The sequence below is a fragment of the Nomascus leucogenys genome, chromosome 3 (assembly GCF_006542625.1).
Source record: "Nomascus leucogenys isolate Asia chromosome 3, Asia_NLE_v1, whole genome shotgun sequence".
Taxonomy (NCBI): Eukaryota; Metazoa; Chordata; class Mammalia; order Primates; family Hylobatidae; genus Nomascus; species Nomascus leucogenys.
In genome coordinates, this window is record NC_044383.1 from 97,954,105 (window position 1) to 97,975,605 (window position 21,501).

General features: G+C 42.1%; 1 protein-coding gene and 1 long non-coding RNA gene across 7 annotated transcripts in view; one reads left to right on the forward strand and one right to left on the reverse strand.

Annotated features, from left to right (window-relative positions):
• LOC115834447 overlaps positions 1 to 21,501 on the forward strand; it is a 97,462-nt gene that overhangs the window by 58,622 nt on the left and 17,339 nt on the right. The window lies entirely within an intron of this gene.
• Positions 18,872 to 21,501, reverse strand: part of TRAF3IP2 (TRAF3 interacting protein 2) — a 56,948-nt gene continuing 54,318 nt past the window's right edge. For all 6 annotated transcript variants that reach the window (XM_030809575.1, XM_030809574.1, XM_030809573.1 and 3 more), the window contains one exon: positions 18,872 to 19,484. In XM_030809575.1, coding sequence (XP_030665435.1) covers positions 19,338 to 19,484 — 147 coding nt within the window. In that variant the 3' untranslated portion in view covers positions 18,872 to 19,337. The remainder of the gene's footprint in view (positions 19,485 to 21,501) is intronic.

Here is a 21,501-nt window from a genome sequence, read left to right on the forward strand (position 1 = left end):
TAGAGTATTTTACTCTTTTGACAGCATCTAAAACCTACCTTTCCCTCAGGGTCTAGTTCAGTTTCTCCTCCTGCCCAAAACCTTTCCTGACAATTTAAGTTCTTACTGACATCTTTCCTCTGGGACCACCTAAAGCCTTATGATCTGTGAAGCTGTTATGGCACTTGGGTATGTCATCATATGCCATCATTTATTCCCTAACTTTTCATGTCAAAGGCCATATGCTCTGCCTTTTCAGCTCCCCCTGCAGTGCCTAGCATAGTGCTCAGTACATATGGAAACTCCATGGTAGAAGTGGATTGAATTGGCTTATAGCCTTTTCCATCATTACCTGAATTATCATATCTAGGACTAGGGTTTGCACTATTTCTTTTCATTTTTCCAGTCATTATCTGTTCCTCAGTGATTCAGGAGCATCCACAGTGAGTTGCAAGTTGGACCACTCCTGGAATAGGTTGGTCAACTTGTGTTTCTTGGCTTGAACATCACTGTTCTGTACCACCCACAGAAAATAGGAGACAAATTATATGCTTTACGATTGCAGTCATTAGAGAATCACCAATTAGTATAAAGGCAAAATATATATATATATATATATATATATATATGCAAATAGAACAGAGAAAGAAAAGAAATATGGAAGAGGGTGACAGGAAAAGAGATGAGAAAGAATAAAAAGGCCAGCAATCCTGTTCTCTGATGTAATGTTTCCTTTTTCTAATGACAAAACATAAAGACTCCTTGCGAGTGCATTTAATGGATGATGACTTGCACATCTTCATAATGTTTGATCTTTAGGAAATGTATGCAGAAATAACTGCCTTTCCAGTTTGAATTAGGAACAAATTGGAAAGGCAGTTACTTTGGGGGCACAGGAGTAAGGGTGGTTTGGGCGAAGGGAAGTAAATGCAGTCTAGTAACACTGGTGCATTGTATGCGGCAGTAAGAAATGACAACTCCAAATGAGGCCGGCTTCTCTCTTAATGTGATCAGCTTGCTATGCCCTCAATGATTCCATGAGATTTTGCATTTTATAGGTTGAGCTTCCCACTGGCAGCAAGTGAAGCAGTTCATTATGCACATCTGTCACGTGATCCACTTCATCAACCAAATGGAACTGGGAGAATAAGTCACCCTAACAAGATCCTTCAGTACACTCTTAAAAACTACTTACAGATGTACTCTTCCTCTGTAGGGATACAATGGGTTTCCTTGTACTGTGCCACATGATACAGGAAATGCATTATCCCCATCCAAATTCTGGCATACCAGGAGGAAGCACGTGAAAAGAAAGCAGCTCGCAAAAGCACACACTGCTTTTGCAAAAGTCCTTAGAGGGACTCATACACCAATTTATGATAATGGCAGATAAAATCCCAGGCCTCTGAAGCTCAGTTCATTTCAAATGCTAATGTCCACACAGGGAAAGGAAACCACATCAGCATTCAGCATTGACACAAACATTGTTAATGCTTTTTATTTATGGATTGTCACTGAGTCCCCTCAGCAGAATGCCAGATTTCCATTTGTGTTGTAACTTTAGCTACTTTATGTGCTTTCATGACTAGCTGTGTTATGTACCCATAGGCGATTCATGCTTTCAAACTGTGTCTGGTGAGATAAGCGGCCACACTTCTGATCTTGAATCAGGAACCATTTTGTTCACATTCAGATCAGGTGGAATAAACGTTTTTTAGCTAAGCCCAGAATTAGATTCACCTGCCATTGTTAAATCTTCCTATTTCATTCAGTTAACCAACAAATATTAATGGATGCCTACCATGTGCCAGTCCAGGCACTGGAGACATAGCCATGAACATACAGAGTCCTACCATCATAGAGATTACAATCTAGAGGTGGGTAAGGGGAGATGGTCAACAAATAGGCAATATGTCAGAAAGTGTGTCAGTCAGGATAGGCTAGGTTATTTTGTGGCAATAAACAACCCAATATCTCAGTGGCTTAAAACAACCAAGTTTATTTCTCACTTAGACTGCATGTTCACTGTAGGTCAACTGGGGGTTCTGCTCTGAGAGCACCTTCCCTCTGGGACCCAACCTGCCTAGAGAACCCCCATCAAGAGTGTATGGCTTGTCTTTGTGGGAGATGGAGAAGATAGAGTGATAAATTATACGCCACCTCTTAAAGCTTATGCCTGAAAGTGACACTGGCACTTCTATAACATTTCACTGGCCAAAACAAGTCACACAACTACACCCAACTTCAAAAGGTGAGGTAGTGCAATCATATCATATGCTCAAGAAAATCAGACACACTTGGTGGACAGAACTGTCCCCGATGATGATGATTTCTATGAAGAAATAATCAAAGTAAAGGAGACAGTGTCTGGGTAGGAGGTTTCTATTTGATGTAGATGGTCAGGAAAGTTCTCTCTAATAAGGTGATATTTGAAGAGAGATTCCAAGAGGGAGAGAGAGCCATTTGGATGGAGGTGGGGGCAACTTCCTGCAAAGGAAACTGCAAGAGCAAAGTGTACCTGGCATATTTGAGAAACAGCAAGGAAGTCAAAGTGCCTAGAGTGCAGTGAGCAGAAATGAGCAAGGGGAAGGCTATAGAAAATGACGTCAGAGTGTTGTGGAACACAAGGTACAGCTTTATTGTAAGGGCTATGGCCATTGTAGGTTTTTTTGTAAAGACATGATATGAGTTAGTTTTTAAAAGGATCCTGTGGCTGCTGAGTGGGAAGCATACTCAAGGGCGAAGGGGTGAAACAAGGGTAGGTAAGAGGCTTTTCAATAACCCAAGTCAGGTAAGAGGAAAGTAGTGGTCAGATTCTGGATATAGTTTGAGGATAGAGCAAGAGTATTTGCTAATGTATTAGATGGTAGGATGTAAGAGAAAGGGAGGATTCAGGAATGACTTCAAAGGTTTATTTTTTCTAGTAATCCTTGAATATATATAAGGACTACCTCATGTGGTCTTGGGGAATCTTCAAATTTGGCAGTATCTCTATAGCATGTAAACTCCCCTGTAAATAAGTAGAGTTGAATAGCCAAGTGCAGATGTGGATTCTGGGCAGTTGGCTTGATTCATGCACCAGCTAAGGGACTTCTATCCCCATACTGGCCTCATATCTAGTCTCTCTTAGGGTTTATGATTCAAGTTAATTTATAAAACCAGAGAAATTAGCCTCATAATTATAAGCAAAATAGGAGCTTATGCCTGGGTCATCCCAACTTCACTCTACCCTTCTATTTCTCTGTGAACCTCAGATATCGCTACCAGGAAACCCAGCTCCTCCAGCATGAGATCTGTCCTCAGTAACGTATCATATAGTGATGTGTCACCTCCAGTTCTCCTGGAAAGAGGTTGAATAGAAATCTTAATACATACAATAAAACAATACTGTGGTGTTTGTCTGAATAGTATGTCCCTCTTTCTGCTTACCCTGCCTTCCTGTAACATGGCTTTCCCCATGACCATTATCCAGTAAATAGTAACTAGAACTCCCTACCACACTTAGACCTTCTCTTATATCTTTTCTAGCATAGCAGATCATAGGTTGAATGTAAAGTTTGCCAACTATCATAAAGGAATGAATAAAGGTCAATGCTGTTTTTAAAAACTGTGTTTTGAGGCTGTTTGTACTCAAAAGCTTTCATCTACTCAACAAACATTCTTGAGTTCCTACAATGTGCCAGATACTCTTCTAGCCAATGGAGTCACAGCTATGAATAGAATATATATGTAATACATATTACCAAAGACTGGAGAAGCATGGAAAAGTATAAAGAAAAGATAAAATTTCTACTAACTCATCACTGACACATAGCAGCTAGTAACATTTTAGTGCCTAGACTTTTTCTAAGCATAATATCCTTCCTCCCTGCTTTTTTGAATAAAATTTATAACTCTGGACTTACACATTTTTTTCTTTAAAATTTTTTTCTTATTATTAAAAAAATAGCAGATGCTCACTATTGAATGAATGAATGAATTATAGGAATTTAATTAATTACATAGAAGGAAAACATTTTAAATGGAAATAACCACTAGTATCATTATAAGAGATAACATTGCTGTTAGTAGTTTGGGTTGCTCAATATGGTTTTGAATAATTGGAATATTTTTACAACTTTGTTCCACAGCAAATGATTTACTTTAAAAATAACAACTTCCTTTTTTCCCAAATTACAAAAGCAACATGCCATTGTGGATATTTTGGAAAATACTGAAAACTACAAAAGGGGAATCTAAAAGTCATTTATAGTCCCACTGCCCAGAAACTACTGCTATTAACATTTTGGGCATTTTTTTCCCAGTCTTTGTTCTTAGCAGTACAACAGGCTAGTTAAGAATCTGGACAAGCTACTTAGCCTCTCTGAGCCTCAAATTCCTTATCTGTAGAATGAAACTAATAATGCCTGCCTTGTAAGATTGTTGTGAAGTTTAAATGAGATAAAATATACAAATTGCTTAGTCCAGTATCTGACCCATAATAAGTTCTCAATATGGGGACTCTTACTATTTTGCAAGATATTTCTACGTAAGTTAATCATACTTTATACATAAATTTTTATCCTCTTTTAAAAAAAAAAACAAAAAACACATTCCATCATTAATATTTTCCAAAAGCATGTTTAATGTCTGCATAACTTTTATTCATGTGACTGTACTACAGTTCTCTTAATGATACTCCCTTCTTATTAAACTTAAAAAAAGTACATTTTGAGACAATCTCAATTTTTCAGAAAAGTTGCAAGTAAAATACAAAGACCTTCTTTTCCCCTGAACCATTTGAAAGGAAGATGTCAATTTGATTTCCCCATCATCCCCAAATATCTTAGTATTTCTTCAACAAAGACATTCCCCTACATAACTCCAGTACAAACAGCAAAATTGGAAAATTAACATTGATACATTGCGATCTAATCTTCATACCCCAGTCAAGTTTCTCCATTGCTCAGTAATGTATAATTTATAGCAAAGGATTCCAGTTCAGAACCACACATTGCAATTATTTGTCATCTTTCCTTAGTTGCCTTTAGTCTGAAACCGTTCCTCAGTCTTTCCTTTACTTTCATATCCTTAACACTTCAAGAATGTGGGTCAGTCGTTTTGTAGACTATCCCTCCATTTGCTTTTCTCTGATGTATTCTCATGATTAAGTTATATGTCCTTATCAAGACTACCACAAAATTGATGCCTGGGTTCTTATTGTATCCTTAGATGGAACATCTGCTTTGGCTGTAACAGCCTGTGCTGTGCCATTTTCCTATACAGACACCCACCTCGCCCCACCTAGGCTCTAACGTTCCACATCAAGCCACCCCTCTTCAACCCACACTTGGTTATTCCTTTGCAAGAGCCACTCTCCTCACCCCATGTGGACCCTGAAACCCCATGCTGGCCTGCACTCCCACCTTTAACCCACCTGGCCCCAGTACTCTGCACTGAGCCATCCTCTCAGTCCTCTTTGGTTCTGGCACTCTGAGCCAAGCTGACCCTCTTCAGGGACACCCCTTTCATCCTTCTTGGGCACAGTGGCTCATGCCTGTAATCTCAGCACTTTGGAAGGCTGAGGCAGGAGGGTTGCTTGAGCCTCAGAGTTCAAGACCAGCCTGGACAACAGAGCAAGGTCCTGTTTCTACCAAAAAAAAAAAAAAATACAAAAAAATTATGGCCGGGTGTGGTGGCTCATGCCTGTAATCCCAACACTTTGGGATAATAAGGCAGGAGGATCCCTTACGTCCGGGAGTTAGAGACCAGCCTGAGCAATATAGTGAGACCCATTGATATGGTTTGTATTTGTGTCCCCACAGAAATCTTATTGAATTGTAATCCCCAATGTTGGAGGAGGGGCCTGATGGGAAGTGATTGGATCATGGGGGCAGATTTCCCCCTTGCTGTTCTCATGATAGTGAGTTCTCATGAGATCTGGTTGTTTAAAAGTGTACAGCACCTCACACTTCACTCTTTTCCTCCTTCTCCAGCAAGGTAAGATATGCTTGCTTCCTCTTTGCCTTCTGCCATGATTGTAAGTTTTCCAAGGCCTCCCCAGCCATGCTTCCTGTACAGCCGGTGGAACTGTGAGTCAATTAAACCTCTTTTTCTTTACAAATTACCCAGTCTCAGGTAGTTCTTTCTAGCAATGCAAGAACAGACTAATACACCCAGTCTCTACAAAAATAATAAAAAATTAGCAGGGTGTGGTGGCGCAGGTCTGTTGTCCCAGCTACTCGGAAGGCTCTGATGGGAGGATCCTTTGAGCCCAAGAAGTTGAGGCTGCAGTGAGCCGTGATCACGCCACTGTACCCAGCCTGGGCAACAGAGTGAGACCCTGTCCCAAAAACAAACAAAAAGTACTATCTACTATCTATGTATGTAATACCAGTTTTTCCTCAAACTGGAGGAGTCTGTGGCTATAAGCAACATCATTGTGTTTTCATTGTAAGCAACATCGTGTTTTCATTTCAACAATGTTTTAAAAACTTATATAAAAATGCATAAACTTATCTGGCTCACCTGAGATGTTCATTTAAAAACTGCATACTTTTAGAATTGGTGCTTTGTGTTTAAAATTGGATTGGCACCATGTGATCACTTTTGTGGGAATATTCAACTTTTATTGTGTCCATTAGTCATCATGTTGGCATGTCCTGGCGTCAAAATAACAATAACCATCTTGCTTTCTGTTTAAAGAGAATCATTGAGTTACCTTTCCTGTTTTAAAGTTAAAACTGTCCTTTTTCAGTGATAAGATGCAATTGAGTTTAGTCTCTTAATTTATTTAATAAATTGATTTTGATTTTCCATCATAAAAATAAACATGCTAATCTGTCATAGACTAATGAGAAAAGAACAGGGCTGATTTAGTACACAAATGATGCATTCATGTAAAGTGAAGGCCAAGTGAATCATGGTACCCAGCACAAATAAAGTTTTACAGTAGTTCAAACAGAGAAACATAGTGAGAAAATTGAAATATTACAGGGCTCATGTAGCATAGGCTGAACTCAAAAGAAGCCAGGCAAAGCAGTCACTTTATTCGGATTATAAGCAGTATATTAGGTTTGATTCTGTGTTTATGTGACACACCAACTTACAAATACTCTCCATGAAGAACTTTTGTTAAAAGTTCTTTTAAAATTATTGATCAGGCCAGGCGCAGTGGCTCATGCCTGTAATCCCAGCACTTTGGGAGGCCGAGGCAGGCGGATCATCTGAGGTCAGGAGTTCGAGACCAGCCTGGCCAACATGGTGAAACCCTGTCTCTACTAAAAATACAAAAATTAGCTGGGTATGGTAGCAGGTGCCTGTAATCCCAGCTACTTGGGAGGCTGAGGGAGAACTGCTTGAAGCCTGGAGGCAGGGATTGCGGTGAGCCTAGACCCCGCCATTGCACTCCAACCTGGGCAACAAGAACAAAACTCCGTCTCAAAAAAAAAATTAATTAATTAAAATAAAATTATTTGTCAGTATTATATTTTGGAGAATGTCATTTTTAAATTAAGTGGGCCAATTAAAACAATGAACTGATGGTTTCCAATGAATAACCTTGTAGGAGGGAAAAAATTATAATAATGATTATGAGTCAAATGACTATATCATGCTTGATAAATATAAGTCAAATATATAAGTCAACAATTGAAATAAAATCTATAAAAGCATCATGTTATACTTTTATCATTATATGTATAAATTGTAATTAAACCCAATATTAGTTATTTAGTTTCAGCAAATGTTACCACTTTCACACTGAATTAATGTTTTTTTATTTGAATTTAACTGATGATTTGTTTTCACTTAATCTGTAAATTTGATTTGTTCTTGTGGTTTTTTAAATTGTGGTAAAAAGATATATAACAAAATTTACCATTAAGATGGTAAATTATTAAGATAATTTAAGTATATAGTTCAATAGTGTTAAGTATGTTCACATAGTTGTTCAACAGATCTCTAGAACAGTTTCCTTTTGTGTTTGTATAGTTTTTAGTTAGCTACAAGCATAAAACATTTGTACCTAATTACTACATATTTGTACATATTTAAGGAACTATATAATGAAAATTATTTAAGTCAACATGGGGAGGGGTTTCAAGAGAACTTTTTTCCTTTAAAGAAAAAGAGATGTGAGACACACTAATCAATATGGTGGCTCTCCTTCAGTCTCAATGTTTGCTCAACCAACCCTCTTGGCTTTTCCTTCTTGGCTAGCTCACAGAGTGGGCTGTGTTGGAGATGACAGTGAAACCTCATTTCTTGGAAAAGCAGAATCAGAGGAGAGAATAGCAGTGTTCTAACTGAATTCAAATCTTCCTTTTTAATAATAAGTATAATATGAACACAATACTGTCTTTCAAGTTACTTTTTAAAATACTTTCAAATCCATTGTCCTATTTTTGAAGCCCCATTGTGAATCTCTTAAGTCGGTTTCCTTTAAAGTCAAACATCATTGGCAGATTTTGATACGTTATACCTTTAATTATTCTAGCCAGTGCTGCTAGGAGCTTTGCTCCTTAGCAAGATGTTAGAGGAAAGACATCTCAAGGTGCTCTGAATGTTCTGTGACCTCTCTCAGGCCTTATTAAGAAAATAAACTATGCCGATGAGCTCCCCTGAAAAATTGGATGGAGGTTTTAAGCTTAAAACTCATATTGTTAACCTCTCCTAGGCTTTCTTTTTAAAATGAAAGTTTTTTTGTTGTTGTTAGGATTTGCTATTTAACTTTTTGGAAATAAGGTAATAGTCAAAGTCCCCATAATCATTTAACTGTGGGATAGAAAGCAAGAAGGAAAGAGCACGAAAGAAAGGAACATTTACCGAGTATTTACTAGACGCCAGACAGTATTCTAGAAGCTTTCTATTCTTCATCTTACCTTATTCTAACTATCTCCATGGGAGTCGGTTCAGTCGTCCCCATTTCATTGGCTGAAATTCTGAGAAGTAAAGTAATTTGCATAAGGTCACCTAACTTGTAATAAGTAAACTGAGGTTCAAGCCCACCTTTGTCTGGTTCCATAGCTACACTGTGTGAGTGAGAAACATGAAAACACCTCACAGACTCAGCTTGGGCAGTGTTTTTTGCAACAGATTTTGCCTGGGGAACTTGGACAATGCCAATATTCATTCATAGAGTTTCTTTGCCCATTCCAGCAAATTATCATTTTCTGCTTTCTCGCTCAGTTATTTGTATACTTAGCTGATGGACTCAACTTCACACATTTCCCACACCCTACTTAGCAGAGTACAGAAATCCATTTGCTCTCTCCCAGCTGGTTCCAACACTGGCCACATCTGCCTTTCCAGATGTGCAGGCTGCAATGTAAAACACACATCCTTACCACTCCACTTGCTGCAGTGTGGTCTGGCCCTTCTTGAGGCATGGTTCTAGGCTGCTCTTTAGAAAGGTGTGATGTATGCCCTGTGGGCTGCGTTATCATCTGTTGGTTTAATATGCACATTCTGTGGTGCTTTTACATACTTTTCCAACTTTTTACATTCTGTGTCCATCTCTGATTGCATTTACATGGTGATTTATGGAGACTTTGAATATTATAATCTAAAGGGTGTATGTGGGAAGGAGGAAGTGAGCAGGTTTGTTTATTAGGAAAATTCAGCAGTCCCTGCTTCTTTAAAGATCTGACCTTGAAATTGCATCAATGTGAGCTCAGTGAGGGTCGGAGAAAAGGGACCAGCTGACCCACTTCCTTATCATTTACTGTATGCTGCTTTGGGTTGTTAATGGCCTTTTCACATGTTGGTGTTATATCACCCCAGCTAGATTTTAAGTAATTGGAGAGCAAGAGCGTGTGTCACTCATCTTTGTGCCAGGCATATTACCTTGCACACAGTAGGCATTTAATGAGTAGTTGGAGTCTGGTTGCTATGTGTTAGTTGCTGTGGGTGCTGCTGAACTCTCACCTTGCAGCCTTTCTGGGATTAGCTTTTGAATGACAGTTTTGTTAGGCATGATGGAACCAGACCTCCCATGCTCACACTTCTGCCTCATGTGTCTTTTCAAATAATAACAATATGCTGGTACCCAAAGTATATGGTACCAGTTTAGAGTCTTGAATTTTAAAAACCTGAATATGGAAAGAACCTGCTCACCCACTTTGGAATGCCCCTGTTAAGCTCACCTTACAGCATCAGAAGTGGACTCAGCAGCCACCTATTAGATCCAATATGAAATGCCCTAAATACTCCCCTTACTTGGTGCCTGGAGGACCTCAGTCTTAAGCTTCTCATTTGGACTGAGGGCCTGACAAGGCCTGTGTAAGGCAGGCTGAGCCAAGCCCTGGCTTGGATTAGGGGTATCATCCAGGAATGGAATGAGCGAATGGCTTTACCTTAAGGAAACCTTGTAAATGAGATGAACAATGACCTTCTTAAACAAAATAGAGAAAACATGATGTAACCTTTTCCAGATGATTAAATATATTGTTTTTAAAACCAGTCACTTGCTGTGAAAGCTGTGATGTTATCAGTGACTTCTGAGGGGTGTTTATTGCTATAGTACATGATCTGAACCAATGAAGCTGGACATTTTAATGTGGCTGTTTTGATTTGACCTGGGTGAAAATTAGATGTAAGGTTGCTTTTACAAACATTACTTAGTGATTTTTTTAAAAGCTGAATATTTACTAGTGCTTTTCAGGGTGCTTCAAAATATTAATATTTTCATGACAAAACCACCTTGTCAAAATGTCAGCTGTTATTTCCATCAAGATGTTGGTCCTCTAACCGTTCTTCCCTATTGTCCTGCTAAACTGGCAACTTCTAACCTACCAAGAGTTAGAAAAACAGAAAATTGCTCTTGTTAGAACCATGTATATAAAGTAAGAGTAAGTGTGATCTGGGTGAGGGTCTGATGGTTGTGTTAGGAATAAGAGTGGGGAGGTTTAGTGCCTAAGCCTTGGGATACTATTTTGGCTTGGAGGATTATCCCATGAAACCCTTTTCACCACTGACACCGTAGGTGGAATTAGTTCTTCAGGCAGACATTTTTTTCTTCTTAGGGTCAAAGGTAAGGTGACGTGTGAAGGGGCAGCCGAGGCATCATCGGGAGGCTAGGGCTCGACGGAAGGGGTAAGGGGGGTGGTGCCGGGCATCTGGTTGGAGGGAAGTAGGAATACAGGCAGAAGCAGAGGAGGGCCCTTAGTGCTGCCAAGCACAGGCTGCTGCTTGACGCGCGGCCCTCCACTGGCTGGCCCTGGCTGGAGAATTTCTCCTCAGGTCATTGGTTTTACCACAGCCTTGTTTGGAAACCATCTGTGTTCTAGGAGCCCATGGAGAACGGGCATCTTATTTTGAAAATCAATTTGAAGCCAAAGTGGACTTTTTAATTACAAATGAGAGCAATGAAAATATAGCTATTGAACTTTATTGTTATTTTGGCCTCGTAAAAATTAAAAGTATACTTTTTTAACTTGAGAGGATTTTATAAAATCTCCCCATTTTGTGTACATTTCAGACATGAGACTCTACCACCCCAGAACCCATTTGAGAGGAATTTAAAGCTCAGGAAAGTAGCAGCTTTCTTCAAGTTTCTGAGTAACCGAACCTTGTAGATAACAACAGACTGGAAGATAGAATCAGTTAATCCCTGAACTCAAGGAACCCTTGGCCCATAGCCCAGACAATACAGCATGCTGAAAATTGGTCTGGTCCCAGCCTCATGTAAACCTGTTTCTCCTCTCCTGAGAAGAATGCAGCTTTTGACCACTGCCCAGTGTGAGAGCCGGCCTCACTGTTACGCCTCAATGAAGGCAAGAACAAGTGGCTTGCAATAGAGGGCATCACCTGGAAGGTGGCAAAGGCCAGGCAGGTACCTGCAGCCCAGCTGCCGCTCGGCGATGAGGCTGGCAGCCAAGTCTAGCGCCAGCCATTTCAAAAGCAGCCCTTTTGATAACACTGATTACATTTCCCTCACTGGAGCCTTGGGCTAATTGAGCAACAGCCAACTTCTCTGGGTAACAAAGAGGAGGGGAAAGTAATCCAAACACAGGTTTTATTATAAAAACCAGGGAGTGAGAGAAGTATGTTTATTCTGTAAGATAACACACCTGCTCGGTGCCCGGGAGGCTCATTTCCATCAGTTGCCATGGCAAACTCGTTATACTTCAAGGCCATGTGGCTTTGTTTCCTTTTGGGATCTGGTCCTTGTCCTACCTTTTCTAACAACTCCAACACAATGACATGGAAGTCTGCGACAGCATAATTGATTTCTCCTTCCCTCTATCAACGGTTCACATATGTTCGGCACAGGACTGAGTCTGCCTTCTCTTTTGAACTCCTTGCTAAGCATGAAGGCATGCTTCAGAGAGCCACCCTCATTAACATTCCAGGTCCCTCTTCCCTGTCAGCAATAAACAAGCCCTGCATCAATGGCCTCCTGCCTTCCACTTTTACAAATGAGTGGCTCAGTTCCATGTTTTGCTGCTGATCCAGGTGCCCAGGCGCATACAACGCTAGGCTAAGAAGCACGCAGGAGGGACTAAAAATAGAACAGCAGTTTTGGATGCATACCAGAGCAGCTACTTCATCTTAACTTGCTTTGCACACTAAGCCTAATGGGATCCATCAGGCATGAGTTCTCTCTCGCGCTAGCTCCCTCCCTCTCCCCTCTCTCCCCAGCTGCCGATTTCCATCAGCGCCTTCCTGGTGAAGGGAGCAAAGGGGGGTCAGGCAAGGGACAAGAAATGTGTGCCCTTATGGTTTTCTACAAGCCCTGGGAGATCTGGGGGCTGCAGTTACTCCTTCCATAAGAGAGTTTCTAGAAAAAAGCAGGCAGGCCCAGAACATGGTCACCTCTGCCCAGGTACACTTTGGTCCAAGACTTTCATTGTTTAGCAAAGCCTCAAATATCACTTCTTAATCACCCAATACCTATAACCTGGACCCATGCTCCTATGTTCCTTGAAAAGTTAAGTAGAAAACTAAAGTACACTGAGTGTTCCTCTTGCAGATCCCACCTGCTTGCTTGAGGCTAAGAATTTGGGAGCAAATGCACAGTGAGTTGGCAACACGTGACTGCCAGGGTCTGCAAAAGCCACCCACCTGCCACCAAGTACCCTATCCGAAAGTGATCCTATCCTAAAGCATTTTCCAATAGAAAATGGAAGAAGTCATATGCAGTTAGTAACATGCTATCCTGCCTGGGCACATACCTCCCAGCATGCCAGCTGTGTTGACTGAGCGAGGCTCCTTTGTGTGCTAAAGTGCCTCGTGCAGCCTCCCCCAAAAGGCGAGCCAGCATGACCATACGTTTCTCATGTCTGCATCCAAAAGGTAATGCAGATGTTCCAAACAGCTAAGTATTATTCCAAGAAGTGCCATTTTTATGGAATCAGAATTGTGATAGGAAGGGCTGGACACGGTGGCTCATACCTGTAATCCCAGCACTTTGGGAGGCTGAGGTGGGCAGATCACTTGAGGTCAGGAGTTAGGAGTTTGAGACCAGCCTGGCCAATATGGTGAAATGCAGTTTATACTAAAAATACAAAAATTAGCCGGGCTCGTGGTGGGTGCCTGTAGTCCCAGCTACTAGGGAGGCTGAGGCAGGAGAATCGTTTGAACCTGGGAGGCAGAGGCTGCAGTGAGCTGAGATCATGGCACTATTGTACTCCAGCCTGGGCGATAGAGTGAGACTGTCTCAAAAAAAAAAAAAGAATGGTGACAGGAAGATGAATATCACAGTATTTAAAAATCTTTTTCATTGTTGATGTTTTGGAGATTGGCCAGATACAACTAAAAGAAACTGATCTGGGCCAGGTGAGGTGGCTCACGCCTGTAATCCTAGCACTTTGGGAGACCAAGGTGGGAGGATTGTTTGAGCTAGGGGGTCAAGACAAGCCTGGGCTGAACATAATGAGACCCCATCTCTAAAAAAAAAAAAAAAAAAATTTTTTTTTTTTTTTTTTGAAACGAAGTCTTGCTCTGTTGCCCAGGCTGGAATGCAGTAGCAGGATCTCCACTCACTGCAACCCCCACCTCCCTGGTTCAAGCAATTCCCCTGCCTCAGCCTCCCGAGTAGCTGGTATTACAGGCATGTGCCACCATGCCCAGCTAATTTTTTTTGTATTTTTAGTACAGATGGGGTTTCACTGGTCTCAAACTCCTGACCTCAGGCAACCTGCCCACCCTGGCCTCCCAAAGTGCTGGGATTACAGGTGTGAGCCACCGTGCCCAGCCAAAATTTTTAAAAAATAAACTGGGCGTGGTGGCATGCACCTTTGGTCCTAGCTACTCAGGAGGCTGAGGTGGAGGGATCACTTGAGCCCGGGAGGTTGAGGCTTCAGTAAGCTGTGATCATGCCACTGCACTCCAGCCTGGGTGGCAGAGCAAGACCATGTCTCTAAATAAATAAATAAATAAATAAGTTGATCTGACTAATAGCAGATTTTGTCTGTAAGCGTCAGGCAAGTGTCAAGACCTTTTACATTGTGCCTCAGTTTCATATAATAGCAGTATAAGATAAATATGCCAAGCCACTTCAAGAGAAGTCATACTTCCTATAATCACAGCAATAATCAATTCCCCAAAGAATTTCTAACGGAACAAGTTGCAACATGATCATCTAATCCTCCAATCACTAGAGGATGGAGGTACTTCTTCCCTCAGGGAGAGGGAAGTATCTCTTCAGGGAGACACCAGGTCATTTGTTGAACACATCTACTGTGAAAAACCAGAAAGCTTTCTAGATTCATCAAATAAATGTCTGCAGTCTGGAAATCAGAACATCCGGGTTCTGGTCCTAGGATGAACTTAGACAAGCCACGGCTGCTCTGGGCCCTGCTTTCCTTGTGTATGAAGTAAAGCTGCAGGGATATATGATTTCTAGGGTCTCTTTCTAGACTGAAAGTTCCATAACAGAAATAAATGATCTGAGAATTTAATTGATTTTCATGCTTTCTTTCTTCCTTTTTTCCCCCTTTGGTGGTTGTTGTTTATTTGGTTAGTAGGCTAAAATAGAACTATTTATCTTGAAAAATAGTGCATAATTCTCTGGGATGAGAGGCATTTCTTCTCTGGTATTTTCCCACAGTGTAACCTTCCTTCTCTTTTCATTTGCCACTAGGAGGTGGGTCTCACTGATTCTTCCTGGTTCATTAAGAAGAAACAGAAAGATCCTGTGTTTTCAGAGACTCTTTCTGGATCATTTCCCATGATCATAGGACTTTGCAATCCATTTGGCAAAGGTGGTGGTGACAATGGGGTGTTTGGCAAAGTGGATGAGGTAGTTGACGAAGCAGCTGGGGTAAAGAAAAATGCTCTTGGCAAAACATCATGAAACTAGGGTGGAATGTTCAAAATGGAGAACTTGCATCCCTTGCTGAGATGACTCTGAGAAAAATTCTGTCTTTAAAGAGGTGATTTATTTAACAGGAAACAAAGAAAAAAGTATCAACAGCAATAATTTTTCTGAGCACTGAGCTGAGAAATAGCTAGTCTAATACTTTGATTGTAGCCATGTACTGAGACCTCTTTGAACAATCTAGAAGTTAAAATAGATTTGAAACCTGTCACTAAAATTAAAAATTACATTTAAAATTCTAAATTAGTCATCAAATATTAGATAAGAACCTAACCTTGCATTCCACAAACCCACCCCTCAAATCGGTGTAAGTCTGAATAAAGCCTTGGGGCTAAGAGGTTATTTTTACTAGGTCAGCCCTACCCCACTTCCACCCCAAAAATATCTAAAGATGAATGCCTGAGGACCAGCATAACATCTAAGTCAACCAAGTGTTAATCTTACTGTCATTGCTCTCAAATAGTTGTTACAATTCCTTTGATAGGCTGGGTGCGGTGGTTCACGCCTGTAATCCCAGCACTTTGGGAGGCCGAGGCGGGTGGATCACAAGGTCAGGAGATCAAGACCATCCTGGCTAACAAGGTGAAACCCCGTCTCTACTAAAAATACAAAAAATTAGCCGGGCATGGTGGCAGGTGCCTGTAGTCACAGGTACTCGAGAGGCTGAGGCAGGAGAATCACTTGAACCCAGGAGGTGGAGGTTGCAGTGAGCCGTGATTGCACCACTGCACTCCAGCCTGGGTGACAGAGTGAGACTCTGTCTCAAAAAAAAAAAAAAATGCTTTGATGCTGGTGGTCATCGTCTCTCATAGAAATTTCAGGGGCCAAGCTTTCATCACTTGGCCAAGTGCCTGTGTGTGTGTATGTGTGCATGTATGTGTGTGTGTCTGTGTATACTTTTTGGTTTGTTTTTTTTGCTACCAGTGCTACCAGCTGTAACACTTTAATGACTCTTTGTGGAACACCAGGGACCACTGCTCATCAACCACCTGGGGTAGGAAGAGTGGAAGGAATGAGTGGTTCAGAGCTTAGGACAGGTCTCTGAAGGGAGGAAGTTAATAACATAACATTACTAAATCTTTGCAAACTGGAAACATTTCAGAGTAATCGCTGATGTCATTTTATTTACAAACGTGTGTCGAATCCTTAATGATGGTGTCACCTCAGACTAAAAAAGACAACGAGAAAAGAGAAAGAAGACTTGAAGTTTGTGTTTGGGTGTTTTCCAGGTTATCCAAATATGAAAGTTCTACCAGGTCTCAAAACTACGGAACTAATGTTACATGTCATAGAGTCTTACAAATGAGTACTTATGTTATGCTAGTTTTTCTTCTCTTTTCCTATTTTTTAAAGAACAAAGACATTCATCTCACCCAGTAGACATCTAAGTTATAAAGTAAATGAAACTAGTGTTCTTCGCAATGCATTAGCAATGTTTCTTATAGTTGACAAGTATTTGTCCTTTCCCTGTGCTGACATATAAGAGCTAGACTGGGCTGGGCGTGGTGGCTCCCGTCTGTAATGCCAGCACTTTGGGAGGCCGAGGCAGGTGAATCACTTGAGCCCAGGAGTTCGAGACTAGCCTGGATAACATGGCAAAACCCTGTCTCTACAAAAAATACAAAAATTAACCAAGCATGTTGGTGCACACCTATAGTCCCTGCTACTTGGGGGGCTGAAGTGGAAGGATCACCTGAGCCCGGCAAGGTCAAAGCTGCAGTGAGCTGAGACTGTGTCACTGTACTGCAGCCTGGGAGTGAGACCTTGTCTCAAAAAAAAGAAAAAAAAAGGTGGGCTGTCTTGTAGCACAAGTGAGCCTTGTTTAAGAGGCTAGTAGATAAAGAAGGGGAAGCAGTAGCTTTCAGCCCCAAAAAGTCTTCATTGGCTTAGTAGCTTGGGCCATAATTAAAGCCATCCCACCTTTATAGTTTACGTAGATTTGATACATGTATACATATTTTATATATGGATATGTGTATGTGTTCTTTTTCTGGAGACCAGGTAAACAAGATGTATAGATACAGACAGATATCCAAAATTATCAACCTGAGGGTATTGTAGAATTTTTTTTTTTTTTTTTTTTTTTTTTTTTGAGACGAAGCCTCACTCTGTTGCCCAGGCTGGAGTGCAGTGGCACAATCTCGGCTCACTGCAAGCTCCGCCTCCCGGGTTGACACCATTCTCCTGCCTCAGCCTCCCCAGTAGCTGGGACTACAGGCGCCTGCCACCACGCCCGGCTATTTTTTTTGTATTTTTAGTAGAGATGGGGTTTCACTGTGTTAGCCAGGATGGTCTTGATCTCCTGACCTCGTGTTCCGCCTGCCTCGGCCTCCCAAAGTGCTGGGATTACAGGCGTGAGAAGATATTTTTTAAAAGAGGAAAATGTTGGCTGGGTGTGGTGGCTCACACCTGTAATCCCAGCACTTTGGGAGGCTGAGGCAGGTGGATCACAAGGTCAGGAGTTCAAGACCAGTCTGGCCAATATGAAACCCCGTCTCTACTAAAAATACAAAAATTAGCCAGGCATGGTGGCAGGCGCCTATAGGCCTAGCTACTTGGGAGGTTGAGGCAGAAGAATCACTTGAACCCAGGAGGCACAGGTTGCAGTGAGCCAAGATTGTGCCACTGCACTCCAGCCTGGACGACAGAGCGAGACTCTGTCTGTCTCAAACAAAAAAAGAAGAAGAAAATGTCTCTGTTAAGAAAATGTAAATTTGTCCTCTGAGAGACACAATTATGAAAATGAAAACTCCGTCACTCCTCAAAAGAGTATTTAGAATTTAGGTCCTAAACTTCAAATCTTTTAGAGTGATTGATTAGAGATGCTTTTGTCCATGTCATTTTATAAATGAGTCCCTGGAATCTAAGAAAAGTGAAAGGACTTGCTAAAGGTCATACAGCTAATTGGTGGTAGAACCAAAATTAGAACACAGACTACAATTCTAGCCTACATCCCCCATCACTTCATACACATATGCAAATATTTTTACCTATGTAGTCAGATCCTGAGAATCATAATCATACTATTTAGAATCATGGTTATATGCTATATAAAGTTGTTTTGTTAAAAATGGGTGTTTTTTGTTTGTTTTTTGAGACGGAGTTTCGCTCTGTCTGTCTCCCAAGCTAGAGTGCAGTGGCATGATCTCGGCTCACTGCAACCCCTGCCTCCCGGGTTCAAGTGATTCTCCTGCCTCAGCCTCCCAAGTAGCTGGGATTACAGGTGTGCACCACCATGCCCGGCTAACTTTTTTGTAATTTTAGCAGAGATGGGGTTTCACCATGTTGGCCAGGCTGGTCTCAAACTTCTGACCTCAAATGATCTGCCTGCCTCAGCTTCCCAAAGTGCTGGGATTACAGGTGTGAGCCACTGCGCCCAGCCTAAAAATCTTTATTGCAAGAATAAAGCTTCCATGATTATGGTTAAAAAGGGTTGTTTAACTAGCTGGCTTTAATCCGTTAATACAGAGTGGTCTGTTATATTTATCTAATATTTTATCTAAGCAGCTTTGTTGATGTCCCTGGAAACAACTGCCCATATCATTATAAATTATATGTATCTATCTCCTTTGAGATAAGTAAAACATAATCTTACAAAAGAGTAAACATTTTATTATTTGTACATGAATCAGTTTAGTCTGAGGATACACAAGCATCTGGCTAACTCATAAAAGGAGCCTGAAGTGATAGGAGAGTGTTTGTAGTCATTTCCATTTGCTGCCGCATCCCTTACATTATCTATCTACTTGCTAAGCATTGAGAGGCCCAGAATGGACACATCAAACTGTCAGGAGGAACACGTGGGACACTGGCACCTGCAATGGGTTTTTTAAAAGCAGAGAATGCAGAGCAGCCGCAGACTCCACTTCAAAGCCAGGGTGTGTGGAGGTCTCCGGGGAAGAGCTCTGCACAACAGGTTTCCTGGGGGCCAGAGGGCCTCTCGGGGAGGAATAGAAAAAAAACCAGCCAGGAGTGCTACCGACCAGCCTCAGCTAGAATGCTGTCAGAACAGGGCCCCAAACATGGCCTGGCCTCGGTGATCTGGGGATGAACGGTGTCACAAGGGAACCACCTGAAGGGTGGGCAGAGGCCCCCGTGGAGGAGCCACATACTCTTCCTCTCTCAGCAGCCGCAGCAGGATGTTTTTTTTATTCTTGGGCCAGCTGTAGACGTGAGTGTTCTGAAGCCAGGTGGGCACATGCTCCTATGGGAAGCAGAATGACAGGAGCAAAGGTCATTAGAGAAAAACCTGGATTCCAGATCCCAGGCTCAGTTCCCAAACATTTCTGGCTTTCCCTACATGGGCGTTTCCTACCAAACTATCCTGGGAGTTGTGCTGTTTTGCTTTTGGAAAGGTTTAGCATGTGAAATGTTCTTGGCTTCGGGTACAAGCTGTATATCTCATTATAAAAACCACATGTGCACAGCATTTTCTGTCAGTCTCCCAGACTACCTACCCTTTGCATTTCAACGTGCTTTTCACCACCCTCACATAAAAGGGGTAGGACAGAGGTCACACAGAGTGATGTGAATTCCCCTGTGACTTCAGAAGAAGTATGCCAGGGCCGTAGGCTTAGATCAATTCATTACCCTTTCACTCCAGCCCCAGGTCTGGCCTGCAGTAGGAGCCCATCAGACCTCAGTGATCAGGCAGAGGCAGAAACTGTTAGCCAGGGATCCTGGGGGTGCAGTGTCAGACTACCCTCATGGAGTGGACGTTCTGGTGGGGAGGGGCAGATAATAAGTAAAATGGATAGTGTGTTCAACAGTGATGCATGCTGTGGGGAAGAATTAAACAAGAAAGGGGACAGGGAGTGCTGGGGCAAGGGTAAAATATTTGCAGTTTTAAATAGGGTGCTTAGGAGAGGTCTCACTGAGCAAATGAGCAAAGACCTAAAACAGTGGAAGAAGCAAGCTCTGTGGTTGTCTGGGTCCAGGCAGATAGGTGAGTCAGTGCGAAGGCCCTGTGGAAGGAGTGTGTTGGGTCTGTTCACAAGCAACAAGGCCACTGTGAGTAGAGCAGAGTGAGTAGGTGCAGAGGTCTGGAAGTAGAAGGGGCTGTATCGGATAGCGCCCTGTAGGCCCCCGGTAAGGCCTTTGCTTTTGAGTCTAACTCCTAGGGACTACAGGACGGGACTCCTCTAGGTACTGTGCTTAGAAGCAGCACCTGCTGCATGGCAGGCATCATGCTGAGTACTGAGGATGCCCAAATGAAAAGGACGCAGGGACTGCCTTGAGGACTTCAAATCTTAGGATGAAAGCAAAATGTCAACAAACGATTTTCTAGTCAATGGTGTACCAAGGGGACAGGTGGTGAGAGCGGCCTGTGCTGAGCTCAGGTAATACGGGCATTGTCTGAGGAGATTTAAAAATAATAACAAAACCAATGAAAATTTGGTCTATTTTGTATATCGCCATGCTCCAATAATTCTAAACAATTATTCCCAGTACCCTCAACCCAAACACATACCATTGACCCAAGGTGCTAGAATTAAGCACTCTTAAGAAAGGGACAATGAAATATATCAGCATGGAGGTAAAGAGGTGTCAGGGCAGGGCACAGTGGCTCATGCCTGTAATCCCAGCACTGGGGAGGCTGAGGAGAGTGGATTACCTGAGGTCAGGAGTTCAAGGCCAGCGTGGCCAACATGGTGAAACCTTGTCTCTACTAAACATACAAAAATTAGCTGGGCATGGTGGCGAGCACCTATAACCCCAGCTACCTGGGAGGCTGAGGCAGGAGAATTACTTGAACCTGGGAGGTGGAGGTTGCAGTGAGCTGAGATTGCACCACTGCACTCCAGCCTGGGCAACAGAGCAAGGCCCTGTCTCAAAAAAAAAAAGAAAAAGAAAAAGAAACACTTTGGGAGGCCCAGGCAGGTGGATCACGAAGTCAAGAGAATGAGAACATCCTGGCCAACATGGTGAAACCCCGTCTCCACTAAAAATACAAAAATTAGCTGGGCCTAGTGGCATGTGCCTGTAGTCCCAGATAGTCGGGAGGCTGAGGCAGGAGAATCGCTTGAACCCGGGAGGTGGAGGTTGCAGTGAGCCGAGATCACACCATTACACTCCAGCCTGACGACAGAGCAAGACTCTGTCTCAAAACAAACAAGCAAAAGAGGTGTCGGGGAGGCTAGAGAGATTGGGTGATATAAGGGTAAGTAAAAGTTCACTAGGCAGGCAAGTTAGGGAAGGGCATTGCAAGCAGATGGAACAGG